The sequence below is a fragment of the Cimex lectularius genome, unplaced genomic scaffold (assembly GCF_000648675.2).
Source record: "Cimex lectularius strain Harlan isolate CLEC.00 unplaced genomic scaffold, Clec_2.1 scaffold98, whole genome shotgun sequence".
Classification (NCBI taxonomy): Eukaryota; Metazoa; Arthropoda; class Insecta; order Hemiptera; family Cimicidae; genus Cimex; species Cimex lectularius.
In genome coordinates this window covers 73,758-89,702 of record NW_019392897.1, presented here as the reverse complement: position 1 = coordinate 89,702, position 15,945 = coordinate 73,758, and the positions used below count along the sequence as shown (strand labels likewise).

At 37.1% G+C, this 15,945-nt stretch overlaps 3 protein-coding genes and 1 long non-coding RNA gene across 4 annotated transcripts in view; 2 read left to right on the top strand and 2 right to left on the bottom strand.

Moving 5' to 3' along the window:
* The window catches only part of LOC106664243 (thiamine transporter 1-like), a 39,571-nt gene that overhangs the window by 3,358 nt on the left and 20,268 nt on the right, over nt 1-15,945 (top strand). The gene's annotated exons all lie outside the window — the stretch shown is intronic.
* LOC106664246 (mast cell protease 1A-like) lies at nt 43-1,717 on the bottom strand. The gene has a single exon (XM_014389774.2). The coding sequence runs from the start codon at nt 930-932 to the stop codon at nt 111-113; it is 822 nt and encodes a 273-aa protein (XP_014245260.1). The 5' UTR covers nt 933-1,717; the 3' UTR covers nt 43-110.
* Nucleotides 6,750-7,582, bottom strand: LOC106664247. The gene is made up of 3 exons (XR_001340145.2): nt 7,427-7,582; nt 7,261-7,353; nt 6,750-6,991 (listed from the first exon to the last, which is right to left on the bottom strand). It is a non-coding gene; the product is annotated as an uncharacterized LOC106664247 (long non-coding RNA).
* On the top strand, nt 10,449-12,996 carry LOC106664245 (trypsin-like). The gene has a single exon (XM_014389773.2). It carries the CDS (start codon nt 11,054-11,056, stop codon nt 11,972-11,974), a length of 921 nt encoding a protein of 306 aa, XP_014245259.1. The 5' UTR covers nt 10,449-11,053; the 3' UTR covers nt 11,975-12,996.

The window sequence follows — 15,945 nt, the reverse complement described above, 5'->3', positions numbered from 1 at the left end:
ATGACAGCTGTAATATATATATTTACTATTTAATTTAAAAAAAAAAATAAAAAAAACAGTTTGTTTCAAATTTACAGTTTTATCTTTAACGAATTGATTGATATTGATTATTAGAGGAGAGGCAGCTCGAAGTAATTTACGTATGGCCAGAAAAGGATAAAACGTTCTACGTTGTTCGATTCGTTGAGAGTAGCTCTGGCGATGTTTATTCCGAAGGCTAGTCCTTCACAGATCAAAGGACAACCCGAATCGCCAGTGCCCAACATCTCCCCTTTTACTGTAGTAGCAGCGCAGATTTCGCCGTGTTCGGTCATGTCCTCTCCCAATTTCGACAGTTCACGGCATTTCTTATTCGGCCACGGTGTGAATTCGAACGTACGCAGCACATTCGATAGTACTACTTCATGTGGGCCGATCTCCACTCTTTTCAGGCCCCAACCCATAGACCGACAGAGGGAACCTTTGCTCACCAAGTCGTCCCAGCCCTTTTTAAATTTACGGGGTTCTTTCGAGAAGAGATTTATGGGCTTCAACGTATCGGAAGGTACGAACGAGTTGTCAACCTGTGCCAAAGCTATGTCGTGAAAGCTCGTCGTATCTTCTTTGAAGTGATACTCGTGGTGCATCAAATACATGGCCACCTTTCTCGATTGGTACCCTTCTTTATTCAACTGGATGTCTATCGATCCTGCCAACACCAGGACATTAGACAGATCAATTGCATCCCCTTTGTAATGGAAACAATGACCGGCCGTTATAAACCTGTCCAGGGTTACCAACGTTCCGCCACATCTGTTATCACCCACTACGCAGACGACATATGGAAATTCGCCCTCATAAGCTTCACGTCCTCCGATTACTTTTATAGTATCGTTATTCCCTGTCCACGACATAGCAGGGAACAAAAGGAAAATGATAAAACATCTACCCATATTTTAAATTTGGCCGAATCCTACAAACAACATTTTCAAAATTTGCATTAATTAAATAGCTTATTAGATTAACACGTGTTTTATTTCACAGCCAACATTTGATACCGAAAAAACTTAGTATTATAACATGACAATGTGGTCTCTGCTTTTTGCAGTTTTCATTTGTAATTAGCCTTAAGCTTAGTCTACAATCTCAACACTCCTGATTCAAAGGAGATTCAGCACATGTCCCCATGTATGTGAAGTGTATTGCGGGTCTACGTGAAACGGGATTCAGTGATATAATGTTGTGCAACATTGCAAGTGTAGACGCGTGTTCCGGGGGCAGCCGGAGTGAGTCTGGTTGCCAGTTTCACGGTAGGGGAAATGGGGTTTCTAAATTTTGAGTTTTCGTTAAACCCCTTCGGCGCAACCGTTTGCAAAATCATTAGTTGTAATCGTAAAAAGTTGACAAATCCCATTCCCTCTTATATCCCTAATGTGTCCGAAAGATTGCGGCGTAACATCATTGTTGTTACTAAACAATTTACGCGGACCCACCATCTCCTTTGATTACTATCATTTATATTTTGAATTAATAATAACAATGACAGAATAACACCCGCGAGGCCTAACTACTGAGACATTTTGTAGGGAACTGCCTTTGTAGTGTAGACTTGACTTGTTGCGGGGCAGCCCCCAAATGGACGCGCAACATTGAATCGGAGCTGTTCCAGCAAAGATGAGCAACTTTGCCCCTAGTGTGGACTGAGCTTAAGTATAACAACCCACAATAATAAATAAATTTTAACCTCAAAATACAAAACTACGAATGGATTGTCATATTCGGACAATACCATTGTGCCATGTTCGTTTGATTCTTAAAGTTCGGGATTCTCATGTCTGCTAATGCTTGGTGTAGTCCCGTGTAGTTGGGTTTGTAACGTTTCTCTTACTAATTGGTGCATTGATTGAGTATATTTGCATGTACCGAGATTGTGACTTGACACCTCTGCTAGTCGTGGTAAACAAGCTGGGCAATTAAATTTCGCTGTGTACTTCGTTCCTTCAGTTTTTCTTATTATCAAACGGATCCCGTTACACAAACTGACTCCTATGCACTAAGTTTTCAATAGCATAACGATGCATCCTGCTTTTAAATGCAGTTCTGAAGGAGGCAAACCAGAAGGCGTCATTGATTGTAAATATTGGATTGGATACTACGTTTTCATTGTCGGCTTTGTCACCAGCTAGTGACTCAGCATAATCTATGGAAATACTCTTATCAATTTCTCCTGGTAGTAAATCGTAGATAAATCTAATATTATCTCTTCACTTAAGTTATCGCATAATATATCCTGGGTGTTTTCAAGTTTTTTTATGATTAATTAATTTTTAATTATGTTTTGGTTGAGATAAAAAAAGTCAGTGTCACGAGCGAGATTTGAACCCACGACCTTCGGCTAAATACACCGACTTCGATCCAAGTCACGATAGCTCAAATGGTAGAGCAGCGGCGTAAAAGGTCGTGGGTTCGAATCCCGCTCGTGACACTAACTTTTTTTATCTCAACCAAAACCTTAATCAATCGGACCACGAAACCTAATAGATTTTTTAATGTTATTTCCGATAACCAATTGAACATTCAATGGAATTACAGGTGTATAGTAAACTAAGTAGCCCACGGTACACTAAATTCAAACCATTTATATCTGTCTTTAAATTACACGCTCTATCGTTTTTGTAAATGAACATTATTTCTTGTGACAACTTACGCCCTAAACCTGGTTCAATCCAAAATCCATGAGTTTAATATCATTTGTATAGTGCCCTGAGGAAGGCCTAATAAAGGTCTAATGCTAGGCGTGGCTTAAAAACTTGTTTTTCTTAGGCCATTACCCTGATCCTTTACACCTATAATTTGTCCTCCGTTGGTTATTGCATTATATAAATTCATTTGAATCCGCACATATTTTTGGACAATTTGAATTTTTGAAAATAATTCCATAACAAAAAATTTTTTTAAGCATGATTCATAAATTTTCCCCTGCCTCTGTTTACTTATCGAAAGTCACTACCCAACATAAAAATGTTCCCAGAGAATGCATTATCGTCGTTAAAAACATCTTCAAATGTCTGATCGATGGTGCTAATACAGTTTTGGGAATCATCGACTCTTCATCCCAGATTAAAATGTCTGTATCTTTGAGAGCCCGTTTCATTTTACTTCACCAGTTGTTCAATGTGACGGGGTCTTCAACTAAAATTAGAAGAACTGCCGCTATTCCTGTCCTACCAATGGTTGTAACTTGTTTGCCCAAATGTCTGCAGGAATGTATCTGTATATGAAAATATCGTATCGCTATCTCACGGTCCGTCAATAAAGAACATATTTTGAGAGCTACTCATTTCTCCGATTACGGCCAAATTATTGGTACCGAAAAGTGTTGACTGGTATGAATTAATTTTTGTATACATTGTTCCTAATGTTTATCATCACAACGCTGTAGATCTTCGACGACCCTAATTTCTTTCAAGATTTTCAAGTCATCAATATTTTCAGGAAGACCATATTGCTTCATTGTCATCCTTTCGTTTTCAATCAGATCTCGAATGATGGACAGTGCAATAGCTTCATTAGAGTGTTCGCCTAATTTGTATTTAAATTGTTACCAAAGCATCGGTGCATCTACTTCAACACTTATTATTAAATAAACAAAGAAATGCCTCTATCTATTTAGCATGATTACTGAACCAGCATCGGCCAACATTTCGAGCATATAATTTTCCGATTCGCCCAATCCCGCTGCTCTCGCTGCCTCCTGATAAGTATAATATTGTACTCATTTTATCGTGAGCAATTCATCGAGACTTGGAATTGCCTTTGCGTCTCTCAGCAATAGTTTCAGATGAAAACGTTCGACTTCTCAACTATTTCGACTGAAACGATGTTCAATGGTGCCACAACTTTGTAATTGTTTTTACGTACCTGTTTTCCACGTATCATTATTATCATCATTGCATCATAATTCTATAATGGAATTTATGAGCACGTACATCGCCGAACATTCTTATCTGTTCATTAGATTTCGCGGTCTGATTGACCAAATAACAACTTTCAATTAATGTTTATTCAAGGTATTGTATCTGTACAAGAGATGCCTCTGTAATTGGATTTATTGTTTACGCCACCATTTTTAAAGAAAGGAAAAATAATTTATTTGCTAAACGAGGTTGGAAGTTGGTCTTTATCGAAAATATAGTTGAAGTCCAAAAGCCTCTCAGTAAGGGAGGCAAAAAATTCAAGGGTTATGCGATCAGGACCGGAGCTTTATTTAATTTGAGGTTGGCAATGACTTCATTGAGTTCCACGCAAGAGAAGGGGGCGTAAGAGACTAAATGCGTACTGGATGGGATTGGGTTGAGGGGAGTTAAGGAGAGCTTCGAAATGTGAAACCTATGCTTCTGGGGTTATACCAGAGCCACAGATAAACATTTTTTTAAGGAAGCTGTTAGCAAGTGACAAATTGTTTGGCATCTGAGATATTCTTAAACCTATGACCATTCGCTTCGAAGTAATTTTTCTTCAGTTCATTGCAGAGCCGGTTGTAGCTCGTGTTGGCGCCAAGATATGCATCTTAAACAATATTTGAATCAGTTTAGCTGAACAGATTTGGAAGTGCAAATACTTTTTTTTTACTGGCTTGCCAGCATTTGAAAATTAAACCATGGGCTTTTCTATAGCATCTTAAAAGTTTAGATGTGTTCAGATTTCTCGCAGAACATGAAAGGATATCAGTCAGATAATTGAGAATCTTTAGAAATTTTCCATTATTTTAAATATATGTCTAAGTTTCATCTGTACGTAACTAAATCTGATTCTTTCCATAAGAGTTGAGGGAGAAGAGGGAGGGGTTTTACTTAATTACTGATGAACGAAGGGAAAGCGGAAGGCGGTCAGGGAATGGTTAACTACGAAGATAACCACCATAATTTACCAATTTTATCCGTTTTTACAAAACCAATATGAGTGGCAGTGGAATTTTTATTGTCTAATAAAAATACGATGGAATTCTGTACACGAGTCGGCTAGTTAGCTAAGGAGGCATCCTTTAAAGTTCTCCCTCATATCAAAATTGATACGACACGGGCACAGCAGGGAAGTTCTACCGTTCATTATTCCCAACATTACAAAAGAAGCCGTGCTTTCAAGAAATATAGAGAGTAAAAAAAAGCCTTCTTCTCAACAATTACACGAACCCGAACTGGCCATGGCATCTGCGGTTCATATTTTTACATGATTAACGGTAGAACATCGCCAAACGGCCGCAACTGCTATGTAGAAGAGAGCCTTTATCATAAACTACTACAATTCACATGAGGCCGAGCGAGAACAAATTCTGAAAGAAATGAATAGTAGCTAGTAAAGAAAAGACCACTAAACTTAAGCTCGCGGTTGGCAGAGGGTATCATGGAAGACGAGGTCGCCCTGTTCAAATACTTCAGCAACTGTGACATTAGTGTTTAAATCCATTATATTTCATGGTCCGATTGACCAAATAACTTATTTCAGTTAATTAATCTTGATGGAAGGTATTGGTTGAAATGAAAAAGCTAATGTGACGAGCGGGATTCGAACCCACGACCTTCGGCTAAATATGCCGCTGCTCTTCGATCCACTCGCACAGTAACTTCCCTGGTTGGTAATTCCATTGAGGCCACGGACATTCCATTCCACATTATCTAGAATCTATGTACTGAACTTCATCGCACAAATCTTTGCAAACGGTGAAACGTGCTCTGCGGTGACCTTTATTAGTAAATGTATTTGTTATTCATGACAGAAGCGCAATGTTCAATAGTAGTACAATCATAGAACTGTGTACGTTTAGTATAAAAGTTTGCCCTTCGTTTGTACAAAGGAAAACCAAGTTTTGTCATATCGGTATCTTCTGTAAACGGTTTTGCATACGTTTTCGAACAGATGCGCGTATGTTCATCCCAACACCGTGACTGTTTAACGTGAGAACCACGTTACATATGTTTTATCAATTTATGCCACAATGAAGGGTGAAATTCTTTATTCGGATTTCGGATATATGTATTTCCACACTTACAAATTTATCCTCATCTTCCACTGAAAGTAATTTTTCATTCTACGTAACAAGGAGATGCACATGCGGTAATCTTCTCTTTTGAAATTAAACTATATATGAATAAACTCGGACCTTTCCAAATACAATTTCCAATTCTTTCAATAATGCCAGATACTCTTAATAAAGCAAAGGACGTACAAAAGTAGGAAGGTCTGATGCAGTCGTGCCATGAAGAAATGACGTGATTATTTCTGGCCAATTGGGATTGCATGTCATGGTTATGGACAAATACAAATAATCGCAAATGGCAATAATGGACAAATAGGACGACCGATGTTACGGGAAATGGCGATCGCATTATGGTATAACTGTTGCAATGCCTGAGGATTTACTTGAAATGAAGATGGAAGAACATTTCCCAATCTGAATTTGGCTGAAGTATTGATCGTGTTATTTTGTGCTGATGCTTTATGCTTGGCGTATGTTCAGTTCGTAATTTTACTTGGTTATTCTTAATGTAGAACAATCGATCCCTTAAACTTTCAAATACGCGTGGATGATGTAGTTGGGTCAATCTTTGAGAATAGTTATATTGATTTAATTCAATCGGGAGAATTGCTAATCGGTATACGTAATATTGAATAGGACTAAGATTTATGTTGCTGACCGAGGTTTGCTTCTCGATCCAAGTCCATCCTGTTTCTCCTGTCCGAAATAGCAAAGGAAAAATAATGGATCCACATGCGGTGAAATTGCTTTCTTTATTTTTTAAATATTTTTTATTTATGTATTTTATTTTTGTTCGTCAAGGAGTCAGTACAAGTATGTAGTTTAGATAGTAAGTCGTCAGTACAATACTTATTGTATAGTGAATGCAATAGATAACTCATCACTGTTAGTTAAAGGTTGCGGGTTCGAATCCAGCCGCTCTGCATTCGAACCCGACATACTCACAAAACGGCTTTTTTTCAAAAACACCGGCACCTATGTAAAAAAAAAAAAAAAAAAAAAAAAAGATAAGTATCAGTAATAGTCAACAACATGACATATAAACCTATTTAAACACAATAATTCTTGATCAATGAGTTGCAGGAGTACATGTTTAGCTTTCATCTTGTGAATTGCTGATTCACTTGGCTCCTTCATTAAATTTATTAAGGAATTATCAAGAGCTACCGGGTCATTTAGGAGCATTAATTTAACGGGTCTGTAAGCAGGCATTCCAATAAAAAATTATGCAAATTGTCACTTACTTTAGAACGCGTGCAAGGCAGAATATCCCCTGATCGGATAAATAATTATGTCCTTTTTTTGTGTCCAAAGTCAGCCTAAGTTGAGCGAATATTCTAATTTTATAAAAAGGTAGATTACATTTTAAATAGAAATTTTTAATGTTAAATAGAAATTTATCAGCCTTACCAACAATATTCCATTCGCTAAGTGCATAAGTGTATAGAGGAAGTGTGTAATTGGAACTTCATAACAATAATTATGAAAAGTGGAACAATAATAATTGTTAGGGGCGTCGCTGGCCGCAATGGTTTAGGCGTTGACACGGCACTCACCACTGTAAGGTAAAGGTACCGGGTTCGAATCCCGGCCCTGCATTCGCCCTGCACCCTGAGGGTTGTTACAACGTCTCGTCTGCTGTTGCGAACCCTAGTATAAAAAAAAATATTATTTAATGAACCGAGACTGTCTCTCCTTCTTACAATAACGAATTGACTAAACGTTTAATCCGGCGATAACCTTAATATAATCAAAAAGGTGCCCACAAATGCAGGAGTACGTATGAAAGATAACATTCACCCCACCGCCAGGAATGTCAATCACTAAGGTCGTCGAAATTATCAGTCAAAAAATAATTTATACCGATTTCCGCGATAGTCCGCATCTAAGGGTTTTATAACGCTAGAATCACGATAATGAGGTCAAAGTCCAAGTTTTGACCAAGAAAAGTTTCTTTTATGACCTAGTTTATTTGAAATATATTTGGCTTTTAGAAATTTTTTGGTTATTGATAAAGTTTGTTAATAGTTACTATATTTTTATTTAAGACATTTTTTTTCAGCCATGTACTTAACATGTAAGGCTCTGGTTGAGATAAAAAAGTCAGTGTCACGAGCGGGATTCGAACCTACCACCGTTCGAATTTTCCCTCTTTTTGCTATTTTCAATTGTCGTGTAATCAGGATTGGATTCTCAGTACTTATGAAGTGGCCACGGGGAGCTGTTTAGTTGGTGTCACCTTACATTGAAAGAACAATAATTTAATTGAAATAAGTAACTTGGTCAACTGACCACTAAAACGTAAATGCATGTACTTAACCTTTATTCAGACTCGAAATCGTTTTGGGCCATTGTAAGAAAATTCTGAAGCCCAAAGTACTCGCAAGAAAACCCTATAGATATAAACAAGTGGAATTCACCTATGCCGGTACTATACCCATGCTTTCCTACGTTTTCTTCAACCGTCTATAATGGACGCGGTGCATCCTTTCTTCGACTAACCTTTTTCATTTAAACAATTGGACGCAGGTCTCGTGAAATGCAAGAATGGGAAGTCCCCAGGACCTGATGGTCTTAGTAACTAGGTTTTTTAAACACATACCCCGAAACGCTCAGTACCTCCTTTTAAACACAAACAATAAATTTTTTCAGACAGAAAGCTTTCCAAGAAACGGGAAAAGACGGAATACTCTAATTAATGAATTGCGCCAGCAAAATTTATGCAAGCATGATTAAATAGTGCATTAGTCTGCATTGGATTGAATAGTGCAATCCTCTACTAGAATGTCAAAACAATTTGCTCTCATGTTAACTTTTTTGATAAAATCTACCACTTTGGTTTCATGTAGAAATGTAAAATTACTTAGTTATCTAGTCCATTATATTTAGTGGTCTATTGACCAAATTACTTCTTTCTATTAATTAAACTTTCTATGTAAGATTTTGGTTGAAATGAAAAAGTCACTGTCACAAGCAGGATTCGAACCCACGACCTTCGGCTAAAGGCACCGCTACTCTGCCACTTGAGCTATCGTGACTTCGATCCACTCGGACACCAACTACCCATTTCAACCTACAACGAGTTATCTATGTTCGAATTGTGAATTTTTAAGAGATTTTTATATTGGATTGCGGTTCATAATAGGTTGAAAACCTCTGCCGTTTGGCTTTCTGAGCTCCGTTCATCATTGCTTCTCAAATGTATATTTGACCGAAGCTCCGAGTGTTTTTTAACGTATACATAACATATAAGATATATAGCTTTGATATTGTTGCACCTTGAATCTACATGAAGTTGAATTTGTATCTGCATTTTGAGCATTGAAGGAGGCAAAAGCGACTAGATTTATTATGTTTGTTGATCTATTTGAATCCATATAAAAGGCTTTTTAATTTATCGGGACAGGAATCGAGATCAGGTGTAACAAATTTCCCCCTAAGATATTCGGTCTCGATTGTACTATTGCCTTTAACTCTACCAACACTGGGTCTTTCTTTATCTCATTTTTTTGCATTCTACATATCATACAATTTTTTTTGTTGTACGATTTTGCAGACCTTGATTGTTATCATTCGAAATTGCATTGAAAACTAACACGTCAGAATGACCATGAAAGACATCCTCTTGTTTTAGCCTGTTTTAATGTACGTTCATAATGCGATGCAGAGTGGTTGTATGGCTTTCTAGTATAATGTCTCATTTCTCAAATGCTTTTCTTCTTCAGTTCACTTCGGTCTATGTTTATCCATTGAATTGTCCATCTGATCCCCGTAGGGACGGAAATAAAAAAAAATCCTTTCTTAGCTATCCATGTCATTATGGGAATGCACCGTCAACATTTCAGCCATTTGATCCCTCGGTTTGGTCTGTACGTTGTCAGTCAGTCACGGAACTGTTTTATATATATATATATATATATATATATATGAAAAAATTGGCCCGGGTTCGCTGATAGAGGTTACATTACGATCCTGAAAAATGTTCAAAAGCTTTGTAGACTCTTTTCTCTTTTGAATTTAATTTGGACATATGATGTCCAGATAATCTATGGAGTTTCCAATCTTCGTAGAGGCCATTAGACTCCATAACCTTAAATCCAAAATGCTTGGGAAAGTACGTATATCATTTTATTACATTAATTATTAATTGTATGTTACTGTGTATTTATTTTTAATTTGTAATAAAATAGGCCCTGATGATGGCACTATAAGGTGCCGAAAGCTCGGTGAACCCAACAATTAGTCTTTTTTTTCCACCTGTCTAATGACCTCTACGAAGATTGGAACCCTACATATGATTTCGACATATTGTCAGGCGACGTAGTCCGTCAGACGTCAGACGTACTTAAAATACTAAATAAAATCAAAACGGAGAGAGAGAGAGAGAGAGAGAGAGAGAGAGAGAGAGAGAGAGAGAGAGTGTGTGTGTGTGTGAGAGAGAGAACACGAGAGAGATGGAAGAAATCTTATGATAAAATACTACCGTAACTTCGCGAATTTTTAATGGTTTTTATTCGATTGGTCTTAAATAACTGTTTAATATTATGTAAACAATTAAGTCCCCGCGGAAAATCTTTCACAATTTTGATCCGAGCAAAAAATAAAGTAGCAACAACAAAATTTCCGTACTAAAATACGTACTGAGTGTAATTGTTTACAAATTTAAAATTACCTTTATCAGATTAATTCTTGTTTTGGAGAAAAAAGCTCCTCTTTCAAATGATGTGTAATATGACATGGTTTCTTAAAGTTTAAACTGAGAAAATAGTGAAAAAAGTGAAAATTGTATTAAAACGTAGCGTTTACCCTCCCTCGATCATTTTCCCTTTCTATACCATTAAAATCGTATAGGTCCTCCTTTCTCTCACAAATAGAGAGATTTAGATTTGTGGTCGTTAAAAAGGCAAAGAGAGCACTTTTTCCATGTGTTTCAAATAAAACACTGTTTTTGTGTTCGATCTTTGTTTTTCAATCAATCGATTGTCTTGAAAAGTAACACATTACTATTGCAGTTTATTCTGTTCAGTTTTTAATAAAATGAATAAACTAACATTTATAACGTGTTTGATGTGCGTAATAGCAAGTACAAAAAGTGATGAATCCCGAGAAGCTGATGAAAATGAATTTCCATACATTGTACGTATCAAAAGCTCTAACACGAGGTGCATTGGAACACTTGTGACATATTCAAGAGTTGTCACTGCTGGGCGGTGTTTTTATGTTTTAGACAAATCTTCCAATAAAATGGTACCGGAGAATTTGAATAAGTACGCCGCGTATGCTGGAAGTGTTTATTTTTTTTCCAGTAATATCCTGGGCAGGAACATTAAAAACGTGTCTATTCACCCTAAATTTGCAGAAAATCCTGACCGAGACTATTATCACGATATAGCTTTAGCAGAATTGTCATCACCGTTTGTTAAACAAAGTGGCCTACGAACAATAAATTTATCGGATAAAAATAAACTGATGAATGCTTGGGACGACGTGTACTCGAAAAACAAGACTTGCTATGCTGTCGGTTGGAGTTGGAACCTACAGGAGTGTGATCCCAAAAATAACCAATTATATTTGAGGTTTGTCTGGAAATATTTGCAAGTGATAGAAATTATGCCGACAACAAACTCGACGTGCAAGAAGTACGCCCCGACAGGTGAGGACATGTACACCCTGGGCCAAGTGTGCACCACGGGTTCAAATCTTAAAGAGGGTATATGTGGTGGAGACCCCGGAAGTCCTATAATATGCGATGGTCAGCCCTTGGGCTTGCACTTGTCCAATTTAGTTTGCAGTCAATTTCAAATGATGCATTTCTACCAACTTTTTTGGCCTTATTCGTCTGATTTCTTATCAGAAAGTGGGTTCGCCGCTTTAAGCGGCTCCAGTCATACATCGATTGATTTATTTCTGCTATTAATTCCTATCATATTGCGCTTATTACCAGTTTTACATTATTAATATAAATAAAAAAAAACTAGATAGTTTACGTTAGATTTTTTTTATAATTACATTTTCATACCTGCTAGGCCTTACCGATTTTTTTATCGATTAAAACTTACCAGTAACTTGATAAATGTTATGGGCGGTTTTTATTTTATATGAAATATACTTGTGTATTAACATTATATTTAAACTCTTTCACTATACAAAACCGCTATATTTTGCTTTCCAGCAGTTACTTCCTTTTTCTTGGGCTCTATCAAAAACAGTCTTCCCAACTTCATTCAATACTCTTAGAATGTACCATTAACAAGTCGAACTGGCATTGGGACACTTGTTGGGAAAACTACTTATTGAACTACTAAATTTTCCATTTATATCAACGAGCTGCCCGACTCCATCCAGGCCTGTAACTATCACCTATATGTCGATGACTCCCAAATGTACATATCTTTCCACCTTTCCGATCTTCACTCGGCCATTCTCAAGATCCAAAAATCCGTGAAAATTCCCTCCCCAGTATCCCACCTCTCTTGCTAAATGACCATCCCATTCTCTTCTGCTCCTCGGTTAAAAACCTAGGAGTAATCTGTGCAAAACCTTTCCTAGCATCCTCACATTCCCAAATTTCCCGCCATTGTAGCCTCCCTCAGCCTATTTCGTCGGTCCTGGTTTCTCTTACCTTTCTCCACCCGCAATCTCCTTGTATCTTACCTTATACTTCCCTTCTTCGATTATAGCTGTGTGGCATACAGTAGTCTCTCGGAGGGGGGGGGAACGCGCGATTGAAGCGTATTATGAATTATTGCGTAAGATTCGTGTTGGTTACCCCACGGGGATCCCGGTGTCGGGGTTGTATTCCCAACTTTCCTGGCTCTACCCCTCCTTCCGTGCACAGTATTTCCTAGGTTGCTTTCTTTTCCAGTCCATCCACACTCGTCGTCCTCCTTACATCACCCGATCCCTCCACAACTCCCCACATCACACTCGTAACACCCACTCATCCAATCGACCTTATCCTTCCGCAACATACAACCCATACCTTCGAAAGATCCTTTCTGACCCGAGCCCCTAAACTCTGGAACTCCCTTCCCCTTTCTATTCGTCACACTTTCTTCTTCTTCTTCTTAAAAAATATGGATTATTAAAATAAATAAAAAGAAATAACCGGCATTGGGCCACTTGTTGGAAAAACTACTTATTGAACTACTCAGTCTTCAGTGAGAACTCAAGATGGGGAAACGCGTTTGAATATTCAACAAACCCACGAGCGAATACGGACCCAATTGGAGACCCACTTCACCATGAATACGACATATTTACAATAAAACCATTTTTTTAAACAAAAACTTGCGCTCTCGTCAATGATAGCTATCGCTACGGAGTGATGATTTTTTTGAAAAAATCTCATTTTTGAGTATGTACGGTTCGTATTAAGGGGCGCAGGATTTGAGACTTTACGAGAGTCGCCTTGTCAACACCTTAATAGTAATTTTTTCATTTGTTATTAAAATTTTAATGATTGTGTTTTAGTTTAAATTTCCTATTCTATTCAATGAAAGGTTGATTATTATTACTGTTAGTATTAATGATTATTTTTGAGATGGTGAGATGCGTTCTGGTATGACGTAGGTTTTAGAAAAACATTTTCTTTATCGTGCCACGTTTCGATCTTTATTGAGATCATCTTCAGGGCTCAAATTTCCGTGTAGATGTGTCATTCTTGCCTGTCGTGTGTTATTATTAATATAGAACTTGTCAATTTATGCAGCTGCTGTCCGTTATTTTTGTTTTGTTTTTTAATTTTCAGCCGATGTTGTTTTTTCCCAATTTTTATGTGTGTCGTTATAGTGTGTTAGTTTTGATAGTGTTTACGTTAATTTCAATTCAGATATAATTTCAATGTTTAAACAATTCGGCATATTAACGTGCCTTATTCACTTAATCCGTATAACGACGGGTGACGATGACGATCTTGACGAATACAGAACAATGAGAGAGGGGGAATTTCCTTATGTCGTGCGTGTGAAAAGCGATACGGTGAGGTGTATTGGGACACTAGTGTCCTACACTAGATTCGTCACTGCTGGACGGTGTTTTGCACATTACGACACTAAAACCAATAATATGGTTATGAAGGATATAAAAAGGTATGCCGTGTATGGTGGAAGTGCTTATTTTTTCTCCAGTAATATCGAAGGCAGAGATATTATACAATGTCACGTTCATCCTATGTTTTCCCCAAGGCCGGACCATAACTATTACCACGATATAGCGTTGGTCGAGTTGAATAGACCTTTTGCTAAAACCTTCAGGATAAAACCGATGGACCTTTGGAGTGATCTGAGAATGAAGGCGGCTTGGATGGATGTGGTCATGCGGAACAAGACTTGCTATTCCGTCGGTTGGAGCTGGAGCTTGTACGAGTGCGACAGATCACGTCAAGGTGCATTGTATTTGAAGTTTGGCTGGAAATATTTGCAAGTTATGCAAGTCAAGCCGATGCCGAATGAGACGTGCAGAAAATACGCCTCGACGGGCGAGAACATGGAGTGTTTGGGCGAAGTGTGCACCTGGGGTTTTAATTATTACTCTGGCCCTTGTGGCGGAGACCCAGGAAGCCCGATAATTTGCGACGGTCAACCCTTGGGGTTGCACATGGCCAATATCATTTGCGGCCAAGTCGAAATAGCGCATTTTTACCAGCTTTTTTGGCCATACATGTCGTATTTTCACTCACCAGATTGGTTCCAAGGTTTAAGCGGCTCTAATCGTTCAGCGGTAGATCCTTTCCTGCTATTTGTTGCATGTATATGTAGCACTTTATCGATCCTATATACATTGAATAAATAAACAACTACCGAGCTTGGATTTCTTATTCCAACAAATACACACATGTATTACATTATTTTTGTTCACTAAAAAAAGATAAAATTTTAGTGAAAAAAATAATGTAAACAGATTATATTGGCCATAAAATGTATAATAAACTCATATAATAACGACGTAAATGTGCAAAAAATAAAAGTAAAGTACATAACGTAATGTACACAGTATAATTGTAATGTTTAAAGAAAAATCATGCAAAATCTGACGTATTGTTTGAACAGTTTCTCGAATTGGATAAAATTTATGACGAAATATATAACTGTATTAATAATAAGAATATTAGCTGTAAAAATAATATATAATCTGTAACTGATAAAACGGTAGGGAGGACACTGTAACTTATTTAGCGTTAATAAATAAAAGTTAATAAATAAATAATAAAACATGATTGGCTGTGGCTAATAAGGCTAATGACAAAAAAAAAAATAATACTAGAGGAATAATATTGGAAAAGTTAGAAATAGTTTTTGTAAAAAATTCTAACAATATTATAACTAAAAGAGTTTTAATTAATGGATTAGGATCGACAATATAATTTATTACAGGTAATCTAGATTCTTCGATGGAGCACAAGTTAACAAAGATATTGAAAATCTAAACGGTATCAGATTTACTTTGAAAAACAAATGAATTTGCATTATTCAATAATCAATGAACTCGTGGAGGAGTTTAATAAATCAATAACAGTAATTGAAGAAAATACAGCCGAAATAAAATAAAAAATGTTAGCAATAAATAAAAATGATCATTCGGAGATCGTGAGGTGCGGTCTGATGTGACGTAGGTTTAAAAAAAAACATTTTCTTTATCGTGCTAACGTTTCGATCTTTATTGAGATCATCTTCAGGGCTCAAAGTGTTTGTTTTCACGTTTTTATGTCATTCTTTTCTGTCGTCGGGCCCTCTCAACACGACACACAAGAATGACACATCTACATGGAAAACACTTTGAGCCCTGAAGATGATCTCAATAAAGATCGAAACGTTGGCACGATAAAGAAAATGTTTTTTTTTAAACCTACGTCACATCAGACCGCATGTCACGATCTGACCCTAGTATTATTTCTCTGCACGAATTGTTGAAGGAAGTTACTAAAATTT